The 22577-nt window shown below is 45.8% G+C and overlaps 1 protein-coding gene across 2 annotated transcripts in view; it reads right to left on the minus strand.

Annotated features, from left to right (window-relative positions):
- Positions 1-22577, minus strand: part of NSMAF (neutral sphingomyelinase activation associated factor) — a 665048-nt gene that overhangs the window by 122346 nt on the left and 520125 nt on the right. For both annotated transcript variants that reach the window (XM_069220229.1, XM_069220228.1), the window contains exons 22-23: positions 21225-21333; positions 19462-19520 (exon numbers count right to left, since the gene is read on the minus strand). In XM_069220229.1, coding sequence (XP_069076330.1) covers positions 19462-19520; positions 21225-21333 — 168 coding nt within the window. The remainder of the gene's footprint in view (positions 1-19461; positions 19521-21224; positions 21334-22577) is intronic.

Here is a 22577-nt window from a genome sequence, read left to right on the forward strand (position 1 = left end):
CGGATAATACAGACACAGCAGCCCCCTGCACTACGCCACGCTGTTGGGCTTAACAGATGCAATTCCTTGGATATGGCCTACATGGCTATGGACGACATCTGCACACACAGATGACACAGGGGCATGTATACCTGTACTTGCCACTCTACAGAGGTGGGGTGGGGTGCCACATGGCCTACATTACGGAGGGGCCTAGCCTACGGAACTCGCCCTGGCCTGGGGAAACCCACAGCCCTCCTCCCCCACTCAGACACCTTAACTGTGCGCAAAGTCCGCTGAATGATGTTCCCCCCCTTGTGTCTGCTGTGATGCCCTCAAGCGCCCATCCAACTCAGGGTAGGCCACCGCCAGGATCCGGAACATCAGGGGGGTCATGGTTCGACGGGCACCCCTCCCACGTTGGCAGGCCATCCCCAGCTGAGCCTCCGCCGTCTTCTTGCTCCAGCGGCGAATGTCCTCCCATCTTTTCCGGCAGTGGGTGCTCCGTCTGTGGTGGACCCCCAGGGTCCGGACGTCCTTGGCGATGGCACGCCAAATATCCTCCTTCTGGTGGGCGCTGACCTACATGACATGTACAGGGGAAGAAGAGAAGTCATTAACAACCGCACCGTCAAAGTGAGTGGCCCCCATCCCTACCCTTGCCATGTGGCACATGCATTCACCGTCTTTCATGCACTCAGAACTCTGCCCCCTTCCTTCTTACAACCAGCCCTCTCCACACAGGCATTTCCCATACAACGTTCTCCCTGTGTACTTACCTGTTGGTCTGGAGGACCGTAGAGTAGCGTGTACTGGGGGAGGACCCCGTCCACGAGCTTCTCCAACTCCTCTGCAGTGAAGGCAGGGGCCCTTTCCCCAGACGCACAAGCCATTGTCTCTTCCAGACCGAGGTCACAGCAGCACTTGCAGTGTAGGTCCTCTCTTGTCGAAGATCAGGTATTGAGTGATTGAACAGCTAGAAAATGGCGGTCACGTCCGCGGCGGTGTGTAGCATAACCGCCGGCGTACATCGTCATTGGCTCCTGGGACCCATAAGGTCCAATGTTAACCAATGCAGCATTGCGCCGCGGTATTCGACTGCCTACCGCGACGGTGTACAACGCCAGCGCAGTTACCTCACATCCCATTGTCCCACTTTAGAGGTCAGGCAGCCGCTATTTCAGGGGCCCACATGGCCTAATTACCAACTGCGTCACACAGACCTAGGCCTTGTCGCACAACACAAATACAGGCCACATTTTGTGTATGAATGGTGTTCTGTGTAGACTGTGGGTACATACCTCTGAGTTGTTTGACTCTGTGGTCGCTGTTGTCCTTCCTAGGCACCGTCCACTGGGACATGTGAGGAGATGGCGGAATCCTCCAGTGTACCGACCTCTGGTGGACCTGTTGACAATGGAGGAGCGACATTTGATCTTCACCTACAGGTTTGACTGTGCCACAATCCAGGAATTGTGTACCCAGTTGGAGCCAGACCTGATGTCAGCAATCCGCCATCCCACAGGAATCCCCTCTCAAGTGCAGGTGCTATCAGTGCTCCATTTCCTTGCAAGTGGGTCATTTCAAACAACAGTGGCCATGGCATCAGGGATGTCCCAGCCTATGTTTTCCAACGTGTTGTCCAGAGTGTTGGCTGCCCTTCTGAAACACATGCGGAGCTACATCGTATTCCCTCAGGTGGAGGATTTGCCTACAGTGAAAGGTGACTTCTATGCCCTTGGACATATCCCCAACGTCATAGGTGCCATTGATGGGACCCATGTAGCTCTGGTCTCCCCCCACAGGAGTGAACAGGTGTACAGGAACCAGAAGAGTTATCATTTGATTAATGTACAGATGGTATGTTTGGCAGACCAGTACATCTCCTAGGTAAATGCTATGTTCCCAGGCTCTGTGCACGACGCCTACATCCTGCGGAATAGCAGCATCCCTTATGTGATGGGTCAACTCCAGAGGCACCGTGTGTGGCTATTAGGGGACTCTGGTTACCCCAACCTGTCATGGCTACTGACCCCAGTGAAGAATCCCAGGACCAGGGCAGAGGAACGCTACAATGAGGCCCATGGGCAGACTAGGAGGGTGATCGAACGCACCTTCGGACCCCTGAAGGCCAGGTTCAGGTGCCTCCATATGACAGGTGGTTCCCTATTCTACTCACCAAGGAAGGTGTGCCAGATCATTGTGGCCTGCTGTATGGATTCACAATTTGGCTTTGCGACGACAGGTGCCTTTTCTGCAGGAGGATGGTCCAGGTGGCGGTGTTGTGGCAGCTGTGGAGCCTGTGGACAGTGATGAGGAGGAAGCAGAGGAAGAAGACATTGACAACAGGGACTCAGTTATCCAGCAATATTTCCAGTGACACACAGGTGAGAATACATTCCCGCCTACTACAAGTACTTTGACACTTCTACCTCTATCCTGTCTGTCGATTTCAACCAGTATATGGTAACTGAGTTGTACATTTTCATTATGGTTTCACAGGTGTGGTTTCCAACGTGTGTTATCTGCTTAGATTCCTCATGGACTTGAGATGTGTGACATAGGTATGTTGACATTACATTTGAGAACGCTTTTTGTCACTGTCATTGCTAATACACATTTTCAAAATCACAGACTGACTCCAGATTGTTTTGTGCTTCAAGGGTGTTTATTTAAGTGCTCAATATTGGAGGGGGGTTGTAAAATGGTGAGGGGGGATGGTGGAGGAATGTCCATGACAGAGTCCAGTCTATTAGTCTCACAGGTGCATTGCCCATATGGGCATAGGAAGTGGAGCTGAGGCAGTTCCAATATGGACAGGGTGACAAAGTGGGACAGTGGGATGACAATCAGGGTGGTCTCATTTCTAGGCGGGGGTCTTGGCATCGTGCTCTGTCTTGTTCCTGGATCTCAGGGACCGTTTGCGGGGTGGTTCTCCGTCTGCAGGGGGTGGGGTGCTGGTGTGGTGGTCCTGTGGCGGTGCCTCCTGTCCACTAGCGCCTGCGGAGGAGGTGGGAAGTTCATCGTCCATGCTAGTGTCAGGGGCCCCTTGGAGTGCCACAGTGTCCCTCCTGGTGTTAAGTATCTCCTTCAGCACCCCTACGATGGTGCCCAGGGCAGTGCTAATGGTTCTGAGTTCCTCCCTGAAGCCCAAATACTGTTCCTTCTGCAGCTGCTGGGTCTCCTGAAACTTGGCCAGTACCGTTGCCATCGTCTCCTGGGAGTGGTGGTATGCTCCCATGATGGAGGAGAGGGCCTTGTGGAGAGTGGGTTCCCTAGGCCTGTCCGCCCCCTGTCGCACAGTAGCCCTCCCAGTTCCCCTGTGTTCCTGGGCCTCCGTCCCCTGGACCGTGTGCCCACTACCACTGCCCCCAGGTCCCTGTTGTTGTTGGGGTGGTGGGTTATCCTGGGTTCCCTGTAGTGGTGGACACACAGCTGATTGACGAGTCCTGGGTACGGAGGTATGGGCCCTCTGGGTGGGTGCTGTGCTGGTGTTACCAGAGGGTGGAAGGTCTGTGGTGGCCTGTGACTGGGTGTGGGGAACCGACTGTCCCGAGGCCCACGACGGTCCGGGCTGGTCATCTGAATCCAGTTGGACAGAGCTGCTGTCATCACTGTGGGCCTCTTCTGTGGGTGGGGTGGAGATGTCTGGACCCTCCTGTGTGGTGACGTTGGGTAGTGGTCCTGCAGGGGTATAAAGGCATGATTATTGCATCTGTGTGTGTCATGGTGTGCAATGAGTGGGTGACCGTGTACCCCGGTGCTGGCACTCCTGTGTGGGACCTTGTGTGATGATGGTTTAGGGGGTTGTGTGGGTATGTGCAGTGGGCATGCTTTAGTGATGGGTGTCCATGCTTTGTTGCTGCATGCAGGGCTTGGTGTTGGGATGTGTGGTTTGTGATGTTGGGACATTTGTGAGGAGTTGGAGTGATAGGGGAGGGGGCGAGGGGGGGGTCTGTGATAGCATGCAGGTAGGTTGGGGGATATGGTAGTTAAAGGTTTGACTTACCAGAGTCCATTCCTCCACCGACTCCTGCGAGGTCCTCAGGATGCAGAATAGTCAAGACCTGCTCCTCCCATGTTGTTAGTTGTGAGGGAGGAGGTGGGGGTCCGCCGCCAGTCCGCTGTACCGCGATGTTGTTTCTTGAGACCACGGAACGCACAGTCCCCCATAGGTCGTTCCACCTCTTCCTGATGTCGTCCCTATTTCGTGGGTCGTGATAGCATGGGCGTATTTCTGTTGGCGTGACGGTGGAGGTTTTGTTTTCGCCAGTTTATCACTGACCTTTGGTGTGGCGGACTTGTGTGGGTGTCTGAATTTTGTCGGATTTCGGAATGTGGGTCATAATAGCTGTGGCGGAATTCCGCGGCCACGGCGGTGTGTTGGCGGTCTTCTGCACGGCGGTAAGTGGCTTTTACCGCTAATGTTGTAATGACCCCCTTAGTCCCATCTTAACTGCAAATTAAAACGGTGGAGGAGATCCAACTGCAAGAGCATTCAAAGCATTCGGATCAACTGGAATCTTATAAAATATAACCCTACGAAGGTTCTACTGAAGAAAGTAATGAAAAGCAGGAAAGTATTTACTGTGCTGTGCCAGATCATACTAGGCCAGAAAAATAATGAAATTAAAGACAATAAGTCTACGTTCAGTACTTTAACCAATGTAGACAGCTCTATTGACAGGCCTTCCTCAGACAACGATATAGCTTCTGAAAAGTCTCGGCTAAGATAGCTCCACCTCTTTGCCACCAAGCTAGAAGGGGGAAGACTATTCCATATTCAATGTGGTAAAATGTGTTTTTAACAGGTGTTTCAGTTCTGAAGGCAGGAAGCTTCTCAATATAAGGAGATCAGACACCTAATGCTACCAAGCTCCACCTGCAGCGACTGAAACCATTGTCATTGTGAAAAAATAACTCACTGAGAGGCGTAAGATCAGAAATACTCAGGGAAAAGGTGTACAAGAAGAAATTGGTCAAATTGGAAGTTAAATTATCTTCCAAAGAATTTCCCAAGGATCAAAGAGCCAACACTTACTCAGGGGATACATGTTCCATAAAAGCCCTAACATAACTGGTTACTACACGCCTAATATTTGTGGCTCGCCAATAAGGCCCCCTTCCAAATTGCATCTGCTCTTGTGCTCAACATGCTAAAGTTTCCTAAAGGCACATTGTCACTTTCAATGTAATTCTCCAGCTACCCTGCACTATATCTAAAGTAAGTGCTGGTTGTTAACAAAATAGTTAGCTTACTAGGAAATGAATGGGGCAGGACTAGGCAAAAGGATATGGTAATAGGGCTCTCTTTATATATATTCTGTATGATTTTCACACACCACTATATTCAACATTGACTTCATTTGTCACACGAGTGCGACCGCTTCAAGATGGCTGACACACTTCTGCTATATTTCCCCTGCCTCTACCAGGTAAGCGGAAATAGCGATAGGACTAGTCCGCTCACCAATAATAATAGAAATAGGAGAAGGACTCCTGGCAAATCTTTATTTAAAGATGGCGTCCGACTAGAACACCGTGTAACAAGCTTTATAGGATTCATCTTGAGACCCTTCCTTCCTAACCAATTTGGTAAGTGTACCCTTCTGGGTACCTACTAAGTTATCTATAATACCATATTTAACGGTTTAATTTCACTATTATAACTTTGCTTTATAGAACTTTTTTTGCGATAAGGCTCGTCTATTTACCTAGCACAGGTTATAAAATCTAGCGCCTCCCCCTTGATCTTAGCTATGTCAGCTTAAAAAATATTTTAAAATATTCACAAAAAAGTTTATAATTAAGACCTTCCTTTCGGGATTTTATCTGAACGAAATTGTTCTCACTTAGCACTTCATTAATTCGCTTTTTCTGTCGATACAGAAACTAGGCGGTTTATAACATCATATATGGCTAGATTCATTGACTAAATAGGACAGACAATAGAATTTCCGCCAAATACTTTTGATTGTCATGCTCTAAAATAATCCTTCTACTACATTGATTGCAATATATTCGTTTATACCAAATAATGAAGGGAATCTGAACTCATGATTCAATGTTTTTCATCTAGATTATTTGCATCTATCCAAAAATGGAAGCTCTATTATGAAGACATCTTTGGTATGATTCTTTTGATCTTTTTACCTCTTTTTATTTGATCACTATATATTTTTTTTTTCAGTAACTCTCACCATTACATATATACCATCGGGATAGGACTTACTCTTTCCCTTTCACTAGCACCAGTCATATGTACCTTCAACAAGTCACAAAAATGTCACAATCACAGTCATGCATGTATTCGTTTTTCTTTAGCGATACCCTCTTGCAGGTCAACTTGTTGTCTAACTTGAGGATCATGGGACTATTAGACTTCCTTTTTAATTATTTGACTTCTTTCTTTTCTGCACTGCAATAATGGGTCTATTTCATGCAGGCTTTCCTACCTTGTACTTAGCTTCATTATTATTTCAATATCGATCTGTTTGTTTTAATCATCTTTACCATTTGCAGCCTTGAGAAAGACCCAGGTGAATTAACCACGAGGGGCCGAAACACGTACCACCCCACGTTTTGCCTGATATTGATGCTGACTTTAATGAGTGTGCTGGGATCCTGCTAACCAGGTCCCAGCACCAGTGTTCTTTCGCTAAAATGCACCACTGCTTCCCCAATTGGCACACCCCTGGCACAGAGTTAAGTCCCTTGTAAAAGGTATCCATAGTACAAGGGCCCTGTGGCCAGGGAAGGTCCCCAAGGGCTGGAGGATGTATTATGCCACCCTGGGGGACTCCTCACCAAGCACTGCCTTTGCAGTTTGTGTGTGCTGGTGGGGAGAAAAAGACAAAATCGACATGGCACCCCTCTCTGGGTGCTATGCCCACAAACCACTGCCTGTGCCTTAGGTAAGTCACTCCACTAGCAGACCTTACATCCCTAAGGTAGGGTGCACTATACCATAGGTGAGGACATAGCTGCATGAGCAATATCCCCTACAATGTCTAAGTCCATTATCAGACACTGTAAGTGCAGTGTGGCCATACTGTGTATATGGGCTGGGAGTTTGTCATTATGAATTCCACAGCTCTACAATGGCTTCACTGAAGTCTGGGTTTGGTATCAAACTTCTCAGCACAATAAACCCACACTGATGGCAGTGATGGATTTATTGAAAAATGCATCCAGAAGGCCCCTTGGAAATGGCCCCTTTACTTTAGTCAAACTTCTAGTGCAGGACTGACTGGTCTGTGCCAGCCTGCCACTTCCAGACAAGTTTCTGGCCACATGAGGTGAGGGTTTTTGTGCTCTCTGTGGCCTGAAACAAAGCCTGCCATGGGTGGGGGTGTTTCACACCTCCCCCTGCAGAAACTGTAACATCTGGCAGTGAGGCTCAAAGGCTCAGTCCTCTTGTTACAGTGCTCCAGGGCACTCCAGCTAGTGGAGATTCCTGCCCCCTGGACAAAGCCCCACTCTTGGCGGCAAATCCAGTGGGAAAGTTAGGAAAAACAAGGAGGAGTAACCACTTCAGCTAGGACCACTCCTAAGGTGTCCAGAGCTGAAGTGATCCCCTCCTTGCAAATGCCTCCCTCTTGGTTTGGAGGACAGGAACCAATAGGGTTAGGTCTGTGTCCCCCTACACAAAGGGACATGGCACCAGAAAGGGTGTAGTCACCCTCAGGGACAATAGCCACTGCCTACTGCACTCTGACCCCTAAATCCAGGATTTAAGGGCACCCCTGAATCTAGCTCGCCAGAAATCTGGCGACCTCAAGAAGAAGACAAGAAGAAACGCTGCTAAGCTGACCCCCAGCAGGGAAGACTGAAAACACCAACTGACCTGACCCCTGCCCAACTGGTCTGTCCCCAGCTTCTGAAGCCCGCTACAAAAAGGCAATGCATCCTGCAGGTCCAGCGACCTCTTAAAAACATCAAGAGGACTGTCTGCACCCCAGAGGACAAGATCTCCTGTGAACAGTGGCTCTGTCCAGAAAGAAACTCCAACAAAGGACGCCAGAACCTCCCCAGATCCACGGGTCCTGCCTGCTCTGTACCGGATGCACACGGCCTGTTCCAGGTGGCCCAACCGACTAGAGCTGGTCCCCAAGTGATTCAGACCTAGTGTCCACCCTGCGTTGACCCCTCCTGTCCAACATGACGACACCTGCACCCTAAATCCAAAGGACCCCCCTGACCGCGAGAGAGAGCCAGACAAAGATTCCCAACGACCAAAGTTATCCCTGCTCCCGCAGACATCCGGCCTTGGGAAATCCGACAACCGGTCCAGCAAGGTTCAACAGACGGCCTTCCTCCTTGTCCAGCCTGTGGTTTTCCGGAACCAACCCTCCTGGACCTAGCCTGTAGCATCTTTGTGACGCCCCTGTGCAGCTGAGGGTGTGCTGACCTATGGCCCCCCGGTGCTCACCTAAACCCTCAGGCCTGCCCTCTGAAGACCCGGGTACTTATCTGCAAGCAGGCCTGATTCCGGAGTCCCCCCAGTTACCCTAGGAACCCATTTTTAGATCTACATCAGCTTTGACCTCTGCTCCTGGCTGGCCCCGTGTTGCTGGTGGTGGGTGTTTGGGGTTAACTTGAACCCCAATTGGTGGGCATCCTAACCCCCGGAGACTGGAACTGTAAATCTTGTACTTACCTCAAAATTGTACTAACTTCTTCCCCCAGAACGGTTTCTGAAAACTGCAGTCAACTTTTAAAACAGATATTTGCTATTTTCTTGAAAACCATTTAACTTGCCAGACTGAAACAAAGTGGTATTGATACATATGTTGGATACTTACTTGCAAAAGTACTTACCTGCAACTTGAATCTTGTGGTTCTAGAAATAAAGTAACAAAATATATTTTTGCTATATAAAAACCATTGGCCTGGAGTTAGTCATTGAGTGTCTGCTTTATTTATTGCCTGTGTGTGCAACAAATGCTTTGCACTACCTTCTAATAAGCCTAAATAGTCAACCATTAGTATTCTCTACTTCATCCTCTTTTAAGTCTCTGGGGAGCCCCTGGATTCTGTACACACTATATATCATGTTGATATCGTATATACAGCACCAGCTTCCTACACTGGTCGATCAGCAGTGGGGTCTATGACTTTGTATTTGCTGGATTACTCAGCTAATACCTGATCAGAAGACTAAATTCCAAAGTTGCCTTTAGTAAATTATTTTTGAATCTGGCAAATGTTTCTAAATTTTAAAAAATCCTGCTAGGGCCTTGGTTAAGTCCCCTTTAGCATTTCTTTTTTAGACTTAAAAGTTACTCTAGTTACGGGTAAGTAGTAGAAGTAGGTCTTAATCCCTATAACTAATCCCTAAATTTAGTAACATAATGAGCAGCTCGGAGGACATGGTTTTGAAGCTTAATCTCACCCCTTACCTCCATCTAAGGATGGGAGAGTTAAGGTCCCTCTACAGACTAAAAAAAGATTAAAACAGGGTCCAACCCTACCAAGGTCAAGCTCCAGGACCTCTTGGCAGAGTATACATGGGACTACCCTGCTGAAGAGGAATACCTCCCCTCAGATAGGGAAGATGTTAGAGGTGAGGATGATGAACTATCCCCCTCTTCGTCTAACTAGGGTGATCAGGGCTCCAAGGATAGTGCTCACTGGCCCTTCCACATGGGAGTCAAGTTTCTCTGGAATCATTGAGGCCAGCCTCAATGAAGAGGACCTCCTTTTAGCAAGGATGGCCAAACGATCAGCTTTCAAGCAACAGCTCCTAGCTATAGAGAGGGAAAGAGCAGATATGGGCTTAGCACCCATTAATGGTGGCAGAAACTTAAATAGGGCCAGAGAGCATTCTGATGTCCTAAAAATCCCCAAAGGGATTGTCTCTCTCTAAATATGAAGAAGGTGATGACATAACCAAGTGGGTCACAGTTTTTTAGAGAGCTTGTGCAATCAGAAAACTAAACAAATCCTTTGGGAACTGTTTACTGGTAAGTGTAGGGATAAGTTCCTCACACTAGTGCAGATGCTGAATCCTATTACCACATGAAGGATACCCTGATTAGGGCTTTGAATTCAGAATTATAGAATTAGGTTCCGGGGTCTCACAAAACCTCAAGCAAGTCCTGGGGTATTTCTGTAGACCACTAAATGAAGACTCACGATGGTTGGATGACTGGCAGTGGAGTGCATGACTATGATGGGCTTTATAATGTGTTTGTTAAAGAACATCTTTTAAGTAACTGTTTCAATGACAAGTTGCATCAATATCTGGTAGACCTAGGTTCAATGTCTACCCAAATATTTGGAAAGGAGGCAGACCACTAGGTTAAGAGAAGGTTGACTAAATCTTCCACTGGGGGTGACCAAAAGAAAGAGGTCACAAAGCCTCCCCAGGGGAAGGGTGGTGAGACACCTAAAGAAAAGTAAAGAGTCTTCTCAAGGGCCGTAAAAACCTGCACAGGAGTGTGGGCCCGGAACCTCTTCACAATCCTCACATGGGTACAAGGGTAAAAACGTTGATCCCAAATAGGCAAGGTGTGAGAACTGTAAACAGAATGGACACCAAACTGGAGGCTTGGCCTGTCCCAAAAAGAATCCCCCTAGCACTGCTTCAGTTAGTACTGGTATAGCCAGTCTTCAGGTGGGATCAACAATGTACCCAGAGCAAATCAGGATTCACACTGAAGCTACATTAGTCTCTGAGGGTGGGGCAGATGTTGCCACACTTGCTGTCTGGCCCCCTAACATGCAAAAATACAGACAGCATCTCTTGATTCATGGGACAAAGGTAGAATCCCTGAGGGATACATGTGCTAGTGTCACCATGGTGACAGAAAAACTGTTTTCCCCAAGACAGTATTTGGCTGAACAAACCTATCCAGTTACCAATGCTGACAATGTAACTAAGGTCCATCCCATGGCTCTGAATGGGGAGGGGGTTACTGGCCTGAAACAAGTAGTGGTCCCTTCTGTAATCCCAGTAGAATGCTTGCTAGAGAATGATCTGGAGTCCTCAGCCTCGGCTGAGGTAGAATTCAAAACCCATGCAGCCATGGTGGGAATCCCTGAGATGGTGTGTGTAAAAACAAGAGCACAAAGCAGAGCACAGGGTGAACAAGAAGTGTTGGAGCCTGGAATAATGGCCCAACCTTCCAAGAGAAAGGGCAAGAAGACTGGGGGGCCAGCTTCTGAGTAGCAAAATAAACAAGACCTCCCTTCTCAGGAATACGTTTTAGCCTCCCGGGGAATTGAGTCCATGGAGCTGGATCCTTATCAGGTAGAGCTCTTGTGCCCAGGGGGACCCTCAAGCGAACAGCTGTGCCAGGGACAAAAGACTTGTCGCAGTCTTGAAGGCCAGAGGCAGCAAGCAGCTGCACAGGAAAAGGGAGATGTCAGTGCCTCACACAGGGTCTATTGGGAAGATGGAGCCCTATAAACTGAGGCCAGAGACTCCAAACCTGGTGCAACCAGGAGAGTGGTAGTGCCTCGGCAGTTTAAGGAGTTTATCCTAACTTTGGCCCATGACATCCACCAAGCTTGGCATCTGGGAGAAACAAAAACACGGAATAGGCTTGTCAGCCATTTCCACTGGCTTAATATGTCCCAGAGGGTGAAGGAGTGTTGTAATTCCTATGTCACCTGCCAAGCCAGTGGTAAGGCAGGTGGCCACACAAAGGCCCTCCCTCATTCCACGTCCTGTGGTGGGGGATCCCTTTCAAAGGGTTTGTGTGGACATTGTGGATCCATTTGAGCCACCAACAGCCACAGGAAACCAATACATACTATTGTAGTGGATCATGCTACCAGATATCCTGGAGCAATTCCCCTTAGGTCTGCTACAGCTCCTACAGTAGCAAAGTCCCTGATTGGTATTTTTTACCAGAGTAGGGTATCGAAGGAGGTGGTTTCTGACCGGGGTACAAACGTTATGTCAGCTTACCTGAAACACATGTGGAATGTGTGTGTGGGGTGACTTACAAGTTCACCACACCTCACCATCCACAATGTAAACGAAGGATGGAAGAGACCCCTCCATGAGCCTAAAGAAGCTCTAGTGGACTATGTGCTTGGCCTCCACTCAAGGATGGCTGAGTAAATGGAAAAGGCATCCAAAAACCTTGAGGCCAGCCACCAGCTACAGAAGCAGTGGCATGACCAAAAGGCTGGACTGGTAGAATTCAAACCAGGGCAGAAGGTATGTGTTCTGGAGTCTGTGGCTCCCAGGGTACTTCAGGATAGATGGAGTGGCCCTTACCCTATCCTAGAGAAAAAGAGTCTGGGCAGCAGCATGACACCCAAGAGGGTGATCCATGTAAACCGCCTAAAACTCTATGGTGACAAGCCAGATGTAACCATGCTGACGGTTACTTATGAGGAGCAGGAAGCAGGGGAGAACCTTTCCCTGACCGCATCCCTCGTGACCCTAAAGCTGGGTAGTTGAGTTGTCTACTCAGACACCCTCACTGTCCAACAGCAAGCTGACAGGAGGCAAGTCCTACAAAAGGTTGCTGGCCTCTTCTCTTTGACCCTTGAACAGACCCACCTGTGTACCCGTGATGTGGACACAGGAGACAGTTTACCTGTCAAAACAAAAATCTATAGACCGTCTGACCAAGTCAAAGAAATCATCAATGTGGAAGTGCACAAGATGCTGGATCTAGGGGTTATTAAACCCTCTGACAACCCCTGGGCTAGCCCAGTGGTTTTGGTCCCCAAACCTCATTCCAAGGATGGAAAGAGAGAGATGAGGTTTGGTGTGGACCACAGAGGTTTCAACTCTGTCACAAAGACAGATGCTCATCCACTATCAAGAGCAGATTAACTTATAAACAAATTTGGTGCCGCTAAATTCCTCAGTACCTTTGACGTAACTGCAGGAAACTGCAAAATCAGAATAGCACTTGAAGCAAAAATAAATACAGCATTCTCTACACCTGATGGGCATTACCAGTTTACTGTTATGCCTGTTTGCTTACAGAATGCTCCTGCCACCTTCCAAAGGTTGGTGAATCAAGTCCTTGCTGTTTTGGAGTCCTTTAGTGCAGCACACATGCATGATAGTGTTGTCTTTAGCTCCAGCTGGCAGGATTACCTGGTCCACCTGGAGAAGGTTTTGCAGGCTCTGCAATCAGCAGGCTTCACTATTAAGGCATCAAAGTGCCAAATAGGGCAGGGCACTATTGTAAACATGGGCCACCTTGTAGGTGGAGGCCAAGTGCAACCATTACAGCCCAAGATCCAGACAATTCTGGACTGGGAAGCTCTGACAACACAGGTTTAAGACAGGGCATTCATTGGATTGACTGGTTACAAAGGAGGTTTGTGAAGGGTTATGGATCCACTGTGACCCCCCCTCACAGAACTGACCTCAAAGAATATGCCCAGAAAGATAAATTGGACTAGACTGCCAAAAAAGCCTTTGACACCCTGAAGGAGGCAATGTGCTCAGCACCAGTTCTCCAATCTCCAGATTATTCTAAGCAGTTCATTGTGCAGACAGATGCCTCTGAACATGGGATAGAAGCAATCCTGTCCCAGACCAATGATGATGGCCATGACCAGCCTGTTGTGAGTGCCATTGAGAGGGAGGCCTCTGCTATGGTTTGATCACTGAAAAAGCAGAGACCATACTTATTTGGTACTCACTTTATTGTTCAAACTGACCACAGACCTCTCAGATGGCTAATGCAAATGAAAGGTGAGAACCCAAAACTTTTGAAGTGGTCCATCTCCCTCTAGGAAATGGACTTCTCAGTGGAACACAGAACTGGGACTGCCCATGCCAATGCAGATGGCCTTTCCAGGTTCTTCCACTTAGACAATGAAGACTCTCTTGGGAAAGGTTAGTCTTGTACACTTTCGTTTGGGAGGGGGTTGTGTAGTAAAGTGCCACTTTTGGCATGGTTACCCACTAACATTTTTCCTGATATTGATGCTGGCTTCACTGAGAGTGTGTTGGGAACCTTGGAATGTCATTGTGACATTTGGAGAAATTAACTTCTGTCACCCAGATTTCATCAGGCTAATGTTCTTCATTTGGGTAATTCATCTCAATGACATAATTCCGCAAGGTCTCTGGTGTTTTACAAAACCTCTGGAAACACTCAAAGTATAAGGGATTCCGCTGACGTACCTAGATGATATTTTTTGTGCCAAGACAGGGGCCTCCATTAGAACCATAAAGGCTCTGTGCCAGTTAGTGAAATCATTAGGTCTCCAGGCGGCCTCCATTACTCCACTGTTTCCAGTGCATTTTCACTATCTGGTGCAACAGAGGTTGTAGACTCAGCATCTGAGGAAGGGCATTTCATACATGTAAGAGATGGACCTGTCAGAGACGTTAAGATAGTAAAGTCCATGGTGTAAGAATCAATGTTCACTCAGAAAGGTTAGGCCATCTTCAGGAGGGCTTCCAACATGGTCACAGAGTATGACTTCAACAAATCCAGCTGCAAAACCCAGTGTAGGCAGATCAATGCGGTGAGGAAATGGTCTAAGGATGAGCCTCCTCTGTGGTAATGTGCTTGCCAGGGAACCAGTTCATGTCTTGCATTCTCATAAGAATGCACAATATGGCAGCAGTCAGAAACAGCAAACAGCAGGGTGGGAGGAGTTCAAGAACCTTTGGGAAGCTACTGTGTGGATTTCGCCATTTTTGCCTGGACCTTCAATTATCCATCCTATCAAAATACTTCCCACCAAGGTTAAAAATAGGACAGAACTTGGAATCTTAAATTCTAACTGATGCCAGCATCTGGATACTAAACTGACCACAGTTCAAATGCATTTGGAAAGATGGAACTCAATTCCTTGGTTGGTTCTGGTGTTCTTTAGGTGGCAACTGGCCCCCGAAAAGGCAGCTTTAGATGTTTTTGTGTAGAACTGGTCAGAATGGCCATTTAAGCCTTCCTTCTATTTATGATCCTGATATTGGTTATGAAGTTAAACAAGGAATCTAAAGGCAACGCCACGCTCAAGTCTCAAGCTTGGTTACCAGTTCTTATGGAACATTTTGTCTTTTTCTGATCTTACACTGTAAGAAGGGTTTCTGAAAGGTTATCTCTGAAAGCCTCATTCCCTGGTGAGTAACTGGCTCGTTAGCTTGTGTACTGGTGGATTTCTAGGGGCAATGACAAGACCTGGTAACTTGAGACAATGTTATTTTTGTCTTTGAACAGCCTTGGGCCCCTGGAATGAACAATATGTACAGATCAGTGTGGTGTATCTGGCGCACTTGGCACAATTGGTGCCTGGAGAAAGATTCTGATCCCATGGGAACTGGTGTGATGCAAATGGTCAACTAGCTCTTATTCTTGTGCAATAGGGTTAATCTGGCAAGCCACATGCAGGAAGGCAGTGCCCTGCTGGTGAACTCCCCTTGGTGTGCAGATATTGACTGAGATGCCACCTTTGTTTCCTTCCCCATGCCATAATGATAGGCTTCATGATCTGAACATCCCAAAGCCATTTCAGGCTATTCACAATATGGTTGCCACCTTTCTCAGTGTTTTAATGCTTGGAGGCATGGGGGTTCGGGGAGGAGGTGGAAGGGGAAGTAGAAATGGTAATTGACTATGATATGTAAAATCACCTGAATTCTGTATTTATTGTTGCCAAGGCAATTTTGCTTCTATATATTTTAAAGGGAATTTGGAAACAGTCTGGACAACTCTCAAACAGGTTTCAAGTACTTTACATATTTATTTGCTGTCTTATGTGTACATTTTAATGGAGAAAACTACTGACCTTTGTTTGATATTTCCATATATGCTTACCAGCTATGACATGAGAATACTGACTATGTTTGTAAAATATTGGAGGTGGCAACCCTACTTGTCAAGTATGCAGAAAAAGTTGATGAGTTTTGATGATGGATTTCTGATCAGAGGAGCTCTTTATGAGTCTGCCTGGAAGTTTCCATCACCAGTTCAAATGTTTGGTTGAATGTTAAGAAACAGGTGTTTTATTAGCCTGGACTAATAGAGTGTATTGGAGTGTGGCTGGTGTTCTTGGTCATTTGTTTTTTTCTACTCTGTTCCAAGATTCTTGTAGGCACAGACCGTTTTTGAAAACGGATCATGTTACTTACCCTGTAAGCATCTGTTCGTGGCATGTAGTGAGGTGCATTCAAATGATCTGCATACTCCTGCCATCTAGTGCTGGGTCCTGAGTTATGCAAGTTGTTATTCTTCGAAGAATTCTTTCGAATCACAAGGTCAAGTGACTCCTCCTCTCTGTGATATTGCACATGGGCATCGTCTCCAATTTTTAGAATGTTTTCCCGCAGGCAGGTGAGAAAAGAGTGAAAGGTATTTGTAAGAAAAGTTATTTCCATGCTAAATGTAATGTTATCAAATATAACTGACTCGGCCACAGGCTTCCAGGGAGAAGGAGGGGCGCATGTGAATCTACAGCACTACATGCCACAAACAGATGCTTGCAGGGTAAGTATTGTCATCTGTTTGATTGCATGTGTGACTATAGATACAGATGCTCTGTAAAGACTGTAAAGCAGTCCCCCCCGTCAGAAGAGGTGGCTAGGCTGTGGGAGTTGAGTAGTCTGAAAAAGGGTACAAAGTACTGCTAGACCTACACTGGCTTGTTGGTGTGCTAAGACATCCCCACAACAGTGCTTAGTGAAGGTGTGTGGTGTAGACCATGTAGCTGCCGTACAAATGTCAGCTATAGGAATGTTTCCAAGAAAGACCACAGTGGTTCCCTTTTTACGTGTAGTCTACTCTGGGAGACACAGGTAAATGTATTTTGGCCTTAATGTAGTAGGATTGTATACATTTGACTATCCAACTGGCTCTAGCTGATTTGGATAAAGGGTTGCCTTTGTGAGGTGGTGGACAGGAAGAAGTAGAAATAATCCAGCCGGTGCCAACTTGTATCTGAATCTACCTCTGTCCGACATCCAGTTTTTCGAGGATCGGCTCGATAGGGGTAGCTGTCGTAGTTTGACTCTTGCTTTAGGCAAGACTGCTGGTTTAAGGATGACAATACTTATGTTTGTAGGTGACTATGCCAGTCCTACAAGTGACAACTGTTGTCCCAACCCTCCCGGCTCACAAGCAGCACCTCGCCAAAAAGCAAGTCAAAGGTGATTTGTGGCAGCCTTTATGCCTAGACTCAAGAGTGTGACATCTCAGGGAGTGTCGTGGTAAACGGAGATTACCCCTTTCTCACATACACCACATGTCTCAATCACACACAGGCAATGAAGGCGATGCAGTAAAGTTTTCAATAGGTTTTATTTAACAAAACTTCAATTCACAATACGTTGCATAGACTGCAATGATAAGGATAATGAAATGCAAGAAATAGAATTGTGAACACAAGACTCATTAATACAAAGACCCCCACCATCTTGCAATAACATGAAATGACATGAGATGTGAAATATGTCCTAATACCCTAGCATGATTAACCTGATCTCTAACCTGAAGAGAGCTAGGTATGTTAAACCTAATCTGCCAATGCCATGTCCATGAGAAGAGCCCCCCAACCCTTGTTACCTTGGAATGAGGTCTCTAGCCAAGACTCCATAGGGGCACGAAGACTGGGTCAGCGTCAAGGCGACGTACAGCATCAATAGCAGCAATGGCATCCGGTCTGAATCATTCTGACTATCTGTCTATGTGAGGTGCATTTGTACAGATCTGCTCGGACCCCTGACGTAGGTCTGTTCCCAAACAATAGATAACAAGACATGCTTGGGACGGCAATTTATGTAAACAATTCCCTCATAGGCATGAAGAGGCAAAGTACCTAATGTGAATACCTACAGTTTGTTTATCCATCTCGCTTGATAGTGACACCTTAGTGCTGTGGCACTGATAACGTGAAAATAAAACATTGGCCTAACTAGAAACAAGGCAGCCATCTTGAAAGATATAATTAAATAAATGTGCTAAAACAGAGCAAACTAAGTAGGGTAAAAGTCACTGGGTGATGGGGGCATGAGTCTACAAGCCAGAGGGCTAAGCTAACTCCTGCCTCCCATTAAAACAAGATAGGATTCACTACAAAGCAGAGGCTGAATACGGTCCAGAGTCTTTTGGCTCTGAGGCTTTAGGTCCTGAAGGTTTGGGTTTGGCCAGGTGAGGCTTTGTCAGGCCAGTGGTTGAATGAGGCGGCTGCCGGGTCAATACCGAGGGTCGGGCTGAAACATTCTGTTGGCCCGATGAGGTGAAGGTTGACGCTGAAGGCTTGCACTTTGCTGCAACCTTCGGTGCCGGGCCCCATGGTGGGGCAGCCAAGACAGTCTTTCCGATCCGACCATGGCCAGAAGGCAGTGTTTGTCCAGCGTATAAAAGTGGAAGTGGTGATTTTTTGGAAGGCTTCGATGTTGGGGAGAGGCCACAGTATTCACAATCTGGACAGATATACGTCCCACATTTCGAGACTCAGCTTGACGACCGAGCCAGAGCTGTCTTCAATGGAGAAGGCTTCATCTTCTTTGGCAGTTGGCTTTTCCTGCGTATGTTCTTCACCGAGGCTTGTGAGACATTTCGGGCAGTTGAGCCGTTCGGTCCCAAAGGATCTTTTCAGAACTGAATGACTTGCAAACAACGCAGTTGGCCCCCTTACGGTCGGGTGAGAGGCAGAGGCTGAACATGAGGGGTTAGTGAAAGTGGTATTTTGCATGGCAATGAAGGCAAAATCTGAAGGCTCTTCGTTCCATCAGAAATGCATCTCAGATGGAGCCGGCGACATGTGGGAAGGTAGGCCCAAAATGGGCTGCACCGTGAATGGCAGTCAGTTGAAGCCCGAACCAACGAAAATCAAGAGCAGCGCAGAAGTGAAAAACTGCAATTGAAAATAATACCGTCAGGACAGTAAAGGAACCAAAGAATCGTTCCAAATTGTACCGAATGGAGTTGAAAACACAGAGCGGAGGCACACATGTTTGAATCCAACAGCGGAGAGAAAACAATCTAACAGTGAAGTCGATGCCCATGCGCAATATCACCGAGAGGAGGAGTCACCCGACCTTGTGACTCGAAAAACTTCTGAGAAGAAAAACAACTTGCACAACTCTGGACCTAACACTAAATGGCAGGAGTATGCAGAACTTGTGTATTTATGCAACACATGGCATCGAACAACATATTACTGTGGTAATCCAGTAATATATGTAGAAAAGCATAATCCTTACTAGGTATCATTAATAGAATTATAACTTTCTGTCGCAATTGCGAGAAACATTTACTTTTGGATTGAGTAGTTGGACCCTGTTATGAAGTCACTAACTGCCAAATGAGGTATAGCTCTGGTGTCACTCAGTAGCAAAATACTATGTATTACACTATCGACTTGTGTAACCTTTTGATAAAGTACATCCCTGTACATCAAGAATGAATTCAAAGCAATATTTCAAATACTTATTCAAAATTTTGTATTGACTCACATAACATCTGCATTCATCAGAAAATAGTGCACCAATGGGATAATGATATTTAAATATAAGAATGACAATCAATAAATGCTATTCAGACATACCTTGAGATGTTGTGAAAATTGAAGAGCCGTTGTTTGACACTGCAATACCAGTAACTGCCCTGTACATAATACATATTAATAATAAATATGAGCATAAGTGTTTGTAGTTGAAACTATTAAGTACAACTTAACATACACAAGTAACTCATTTCCTTGGTCACTAAATATTTGTCACTTTATTTTACAGAAACCATGTAAATAGTTAATGTTTAATAAATATTTATAAACATACACATATACAAAGCTTGTAGATTTCAAAGTCTTAGCGAAAAGGAAAATGGGTATATCAGCTATCAAGATTAATTCTAAACACAAATATGATTGTTCAGGAAACTAATTACATTCTTCTCTCCATTCATCCAATTGAATTAAACAACAAAAAGAGCTAACCAGTTAGCTAGGTTTGAAAAGTTTAATTTTTTTTTTTTTTAAGAACGCCATATCATATTATGCTATTATTTACCAAAATCAGAGATTTCATTAGGCACAAAGGAGTTTTAATCACAAGTTTCTAAAGACGGATGGTTAACGAAGGAACTCTTCCAGGCAACAAGACAAGCAAATACAATTTGCTGAAAGCGTATCCCTATGTTTATTTGTATAGCAGTAAAGCCATGTACTATTAACAGGCCTACCACCACTAATTAAAATCTCATAAACGACTAAGCAGATTGTTATTGTTTTCAGAAAGAGGTAGGCTTTCTTGAGAAAGATCATACCAGGATTTAGCCACCATTATGGGTAAAAACCTTTCTCCATAAGTGGCCTTCTTGAATCAGTGGCCCGCCAGTAAAGTCTTTCTGGGATGACTTCACTTCTCACACAGGAAAATACATGACAAGCATCTTGTCATACAGATTCCTGGGAAGGTCATATGACAATACCATTGCTATCCAAATTACCCTGCAGAGTTCTCAACAGCATTTTTTTCTTTGCTGGAAAAATATTTTCCCTTGTGGTGAAAGTCCTTCCCGTAAACCACCACAATATCTGAGGGGGATTCATTTACCTTCCCACCCTGGAAAGGGGCTTACGCCATTACAGTACTGGAGTAAAAGACCCTAGTTTCCAGACTGGGATAGGGAATAAGAGGAGTTTGTGAACTGTCTGAGGGCATTTACGAACTTCTAAGGTGACCACACCTTGAAACACTTAAAAAAGCTTATATTACCCACTCACTGAGTGGCATTTCCCGGAACTTGTGACGGAGATCTCTGTGCGCGTAAATGGACTAATGGCTGACAGGAATCCCTTTGTGAATTCCTGGCTGTGGTAAAAAATAAAGGTACATTCGGTTATAAACTTAATTTTGTGCCTGAATTTACCTTTGTAAATATCACTACTAAAGTACTTCAAATGATTGTTGTTCTGATTTGAGAAAGTACTGCAGGTGATGAAGAGCAGGGACGTTTACAGAAGATATGTGCTGCAGAGTCCAGTCCATCACTGCTATCAAAATCCATGTATCGCAGCGTGAGGTACTGAACTATAATCTTGAATTATTTATTGTCATGCTTTTTGATTCAGCCACAGAGCTTTCTTCAATATCATAGAGAAAATCCACATACTGAACACACTTTATTGCTCTTAGAATTTGGGGCTAATGTATATGTAAACAAACACAATATTCTTTCTTTTCTAGTCCTCCGTGGGAAAGCACTCCCTGGCAGGTGAAGTGCTGAGCTCTCAGGTGACTTGCTTTTCATAAACCTCACACAAACATTACAAATCAAGTCTCCAGTGTTCACACAATAAAAACTTACTCTTTGTGAATTTGAAGTTGGTCTGCAATCTCTAGTTTGCTGATGTTGCTCCATGCAAGTGTTTTACTTTCTTCTGTAAGATCTTCAAACGATTCCTCACTAGGAGAAACTACAAGCACAACATACTAAAAAGAAAACTAGTAAGTGGATACTAAACCACAGCCAAATGCGACAAGCACTAACAAACAAGGTTGAGGTTGAGAAACAAAAGCAGAAGATAGGGTGTAATTCTGGCGCTTTTATATATTACAAGATGTTATGTGTCGAGGCAGAAGAATATATGACATAACAGATTAAATCACAGTGTCCTACAGGAAGAAAGTGCATGCCAAGAATGTAAGCTGTGTAAAGAAGTTGCACTGGTATTTGTTGTTTATTACTATTATTTGTGGAAGTGTATACTTTACTGCTGCTATCAGTGCTGCAGCTGTTCTGCCTGAGAGGGAATCTTTAATTGCTACCTCTGCTCTCTGTGTGTTTGAAGCCTGCACTGCTAGTCCACTGATTGTAGATGGTCTGCTTGGAGGGAAGCTTGCTTCAATAGCCTCCACTAGTCCAGTTAAGTGTAAGTTTGTGAAGGAAGCCTAAAACTGCTATCTGTGTTGCAGTTGTGCTAGTTGAGAAGGAATCTTTAAATGTTGTGTGTGTTCCACCTTTACATCCTCTACCATTACAGACAAGCGTCAGTCTGTAAGGGAAGCTTGCTCTGCTAGAATTGCTGTAACTGCTTGTTGAGGCAAAATCTTTATGAATCTGTGAAGTGAGTGTAGCTTAAACTGCTGGCTCACTCATAGCTAATCTGTGTGTAACAGAAGTTTGCTCTGCTACCGCCAGTGCTGTATCGGTTATGTGGCCGAAGGACGCTTGCACATTTACGTCCTTTACTGTTTCATATAAGTGCGTGACTATGAGAGAAATTTGCACTCTTGTTACTTCAAGTGATTTACTTTAACTGCACAGGAAGGAAGCTTCCATTACTTCTGCTACGTCCAACAGACACCATTGGAGAACCATGCGTCGCTTCTGCCCATGCTGTGTCTATTCTGACAACTCTCCTACTGTTACTGTGCCTGCGACTGGAGGGAAGCATGGAGAGTGCTGCCCATCTGCTAACTATTATTAAAGTTTCAGAAGTAAGTTTGCGTGCCAATGGTCATGCTGGCTGCGCCATTCAACTGTCCATATACAATGCGTGGTATTGCCCAGAGTCAATAATTTTTTTTTCCTGAATGACAAAAAACAAATAGGCAATATTAAATTCACAGAAAGAGAATTTCCTGGTTATTCAATCCTGTTAGAAAATCTCTCTAATACACAGAGGGCAAGGAAGGATGATGACGGCTTACCTCGCTC

Source organism: Pleurodeles waltl, chromosome 2_2 (genome assembly GCF_031143425.1).
Source record: "Pleurodeles waltl isolate 20211129_DDA chromosome 2_2, aPleWal1.hap1.20221129, whole genome shotgun sequence".
NCBI lineage: Eukaryota > Metazoa > Chordata > Amphibia > Caudata > Salamandridae > Pleurodeles > Pleurodeles waltl.